The sequence below is a fragment of the Anneissia japonica genome, unplaced genomic scaffold (genome assembly GCF_011630105.1).
Source record: "Anneissia japonica isolate Jap-2015-1 unplaced genomic scaffold, ASM1163010v1 scaffold11675_len2786_cov119, whole genome shotgun sequence".
Lineage (NCBI taxonomy): Eukaryota > Metazoa > Echinodermata > Crinoidea > Comatulida > Comatulidae > Anneissia > Anneissia japonica.
The window spans coordinates 1-2730 of record NW_022690637.1 but is presented as its reverse complement, the minus strand read 5'-3'; the positions used below and the strand labels follow the sequence as shown (position 1 = coordinate 2730).

The 2730-nt window shown below is 31.9% G+C and overlaps 1 protein-coding gene across 1 annotated transcript; it reads left to right on the top strand.

The window, feature by feature from the left end:
• Positions 1 to 5: 5 nt before the first annotated feature.
• Positions 6 to 2473, top strand: LOC117099926 (acylglycerol kinase, mitochondrial-like; the record flags this gene model as incomplete). The annotated part of the gene is made up of 8 exons (XM_033239443.1): positions 6 to 43; positions 134 to 209; positions 613 to 836; positions 974 to 1043; positions 1318 to 1397; positions 1569 to 1626; positions 2013 to 2148; positions 2367 to 2473. Coding segments are annotated over 8 exons (789 nt in total), but the record flags the coding sequence as incomplete, so codon positions are not given.
• Between the last annotated feature and the right edge of the window lie 257 nt (positions 2474 to 2730).

Genomic DNA, 2730 nt, shown 5'->3' with positions numbered 1-2730 from the left:
CAAGAAAAGTAACAATCATATTAAATCCTGCTGCCAGAAAGGGGTGAGTTTGCAAACTGCCAAGAAAAGAAAACAAAATTAAACATTTTATCTTTAATAAAATTTGCCTGACTTTTCTTGTTTTATTTTAAAGGAAAGCTAAAAAGCTGTTTGAGAAGAATGCTGCTCCTCTGTTGCATCTAGCTGGTATCAATGTGGAAATAATTAAGGCAAGTTTGATTCTTTTTCTTCATTGACGGTGACTTGAGTAGAAACTTTTTATTTCTGACCTGGTAGGTCACCAGTCAGGTCACCAGTTACTGTATATGTCTCATAGTGAAAGTTGGTTCATGAGAAAAGTTTAAAACGCAGTGATCCAAGTTACTGTACCTTTTTCTAAAAATAATATGGTATGAATCATGTCTAGTGCTTCTTTTATTTGTTTTCAATGTTTATTTAATAGCTGTTTTCCATTGACCATCTTAGATTTGTCATCTTGGTGTAAAGAAAAAAAAGTGCCCTTATTCTCCCTTTTTTAAATATTAGGACAAGAAACTACTTTTTTTTTTAAACTTGGCCTAAACAGAACCTTTCTTATATGAATTTATATGGTTTCAATTTCTCTTAATTTAGACTGAATTTGACGGCCATGCTAAAGATTGTGCTGGAGCGTTGGAGTCCACCGACGCATTGGTGGTTGCTGGTGGAAATGGTACCGTAGGAGAGGTTATAACCGGCCTGCTTAGACGAAGTGATCAACAATCAGTCAGCAAGAACTGGCCAATAGGATTCATCCCTATCGGTTTCACGAATACATTAGCAAAGTTTCTGTATTTAGATTCGGAATCTGAAGTCAGGTATGTAGTAACAAAATATTCAAAAATTGATATTTCAAGACTAATTTACTTTGAAGTAACATTTTATGATATGGGATTCAGACTCGATTTATTGCTATTACAAAGTGATGTATACTATATAACGTCTGCTTCGATAGGTGGATGTTTAATGCAGCAATGGCAATAATTAAAGGCATGACCACACCAGTGGATGTGATGTCCATACAGGTAACTAACCTTTGACATCATTACTCTACCTTTCAACTTAGAGGAATGGACAGTACATTCTTTAAACCAAACAACAATGTCTTGCCTAACAGTATATGCACAGGGTTCTCAATGACCCAGAGTGCTCAACTTATCAATTTCTGTGTCTCAGAATTCCAGTACAAAATGGAAAATTTGTGTAGGTAGTACCTGATGATAAATGACACTGCTATACTTAAAGTAAAAAAAATGTATATAAATATTAATTATTATTATTGTTAATGAATATTTGTAGGATTCTGAAGGAAGGTCGGTGTATGGATTGTCCAAGTTGGAATGGGGCGAATACAGAAATGTACGAGATAGAATTCCCAAGTAAGCATTGATATAAATTACAGTATACTTGCTTGATGTAAATAATACTTTTGTACACACATTCATATTATTATATTTACATGTGTCTTGCATATGTCAGGGATTCTGTACAGTAATATCAAAGCAAATTAAATACTTTTTACCAAATTAAATACTTTCTCATTTCTACAGGTATTGGTACTTAGGACCACTAAAGTCCATATTTGCATATGTTTTTGCAACTGTTCAGGTAAGAAAGCTATTCTTTGATACTCAATTTTAATGTAATCATTTTATAACAAATTGTAAATATATTGATAATAATAATAATAATAATAATAATAATAATAATAATAATAATAATAATATTAATAATATTTATAAAATTTATTGATGTAAATTTAACAATTGCAACAATGATTTTAATGATTCATCTTAGAAATGATTTCCTGGTAGATTTTTAGGTTTTTGTTTTTCTTCCTTGTTTATTAAATAAAGAAGCTCAAACTCAAGGGGTTAATCAATCAATGAATTATGATAACAATTTATAGTTTTTTACAATTGTGGTTAAAATCACTTTAGTTTTGAGAAATTGAATTTTAAGCACGCAATGATACAAATTTATTTTCTAAATAGGAATGGCCACCTGTATTTAAAGCTCATCTTGCATATCGTCCACCTGTAGATGTTCCTGAAGAACCAGAGGTTAATCAACAGCAGTATAGTTTCTTTAGTCGCTTGTTCTCTTGGATTTGGAGAACAGAGCAAAAAGGTATTTTGAATGTGACCAGTGGAGAAAAACCCAAAACATTATTATTGTACAATAGAAATATACTGAATTTAAAATAGCCTTATTAAAGAAAAAAAAATATTTGTTGATTATTCTCTATTGTGAAGAATATATTGAAAAAATATAGGCTCACCCAAGGAAAAATGCTCTTGTACTAGAAGCATTAACTAGAAAATTTCTTTTCTCCATGAATTTCTTAGAACCAGAAATTGAAGAAGTTGAGGAGATTCCTTGGAAAGAGGTTGATGTATCAACGCTTGAGTTCTCTGCTGAAACACATAATGATAATGTAGAAAATGCTTTAAAGGTAAAAAAAAACGTGAACAAACATAAACATAATATGAAGACAGGGGTCCAAATTCAGAAGAATTCATTTCTGGGAGATCTGTGGGGATGGGTTCATTTCCGGAATCTTTTGACCCCTGTGAAATCAACCTTCACCTGTGCCAAGAGGCAGTGCTAGTGCATAGGAATGTCGCGTATCATATACAGACGAGACATGGGATATATTTACTACCATACTCCTTGCACTAAGATGTAATGTTTTGGTAGTTGCTTTTGATA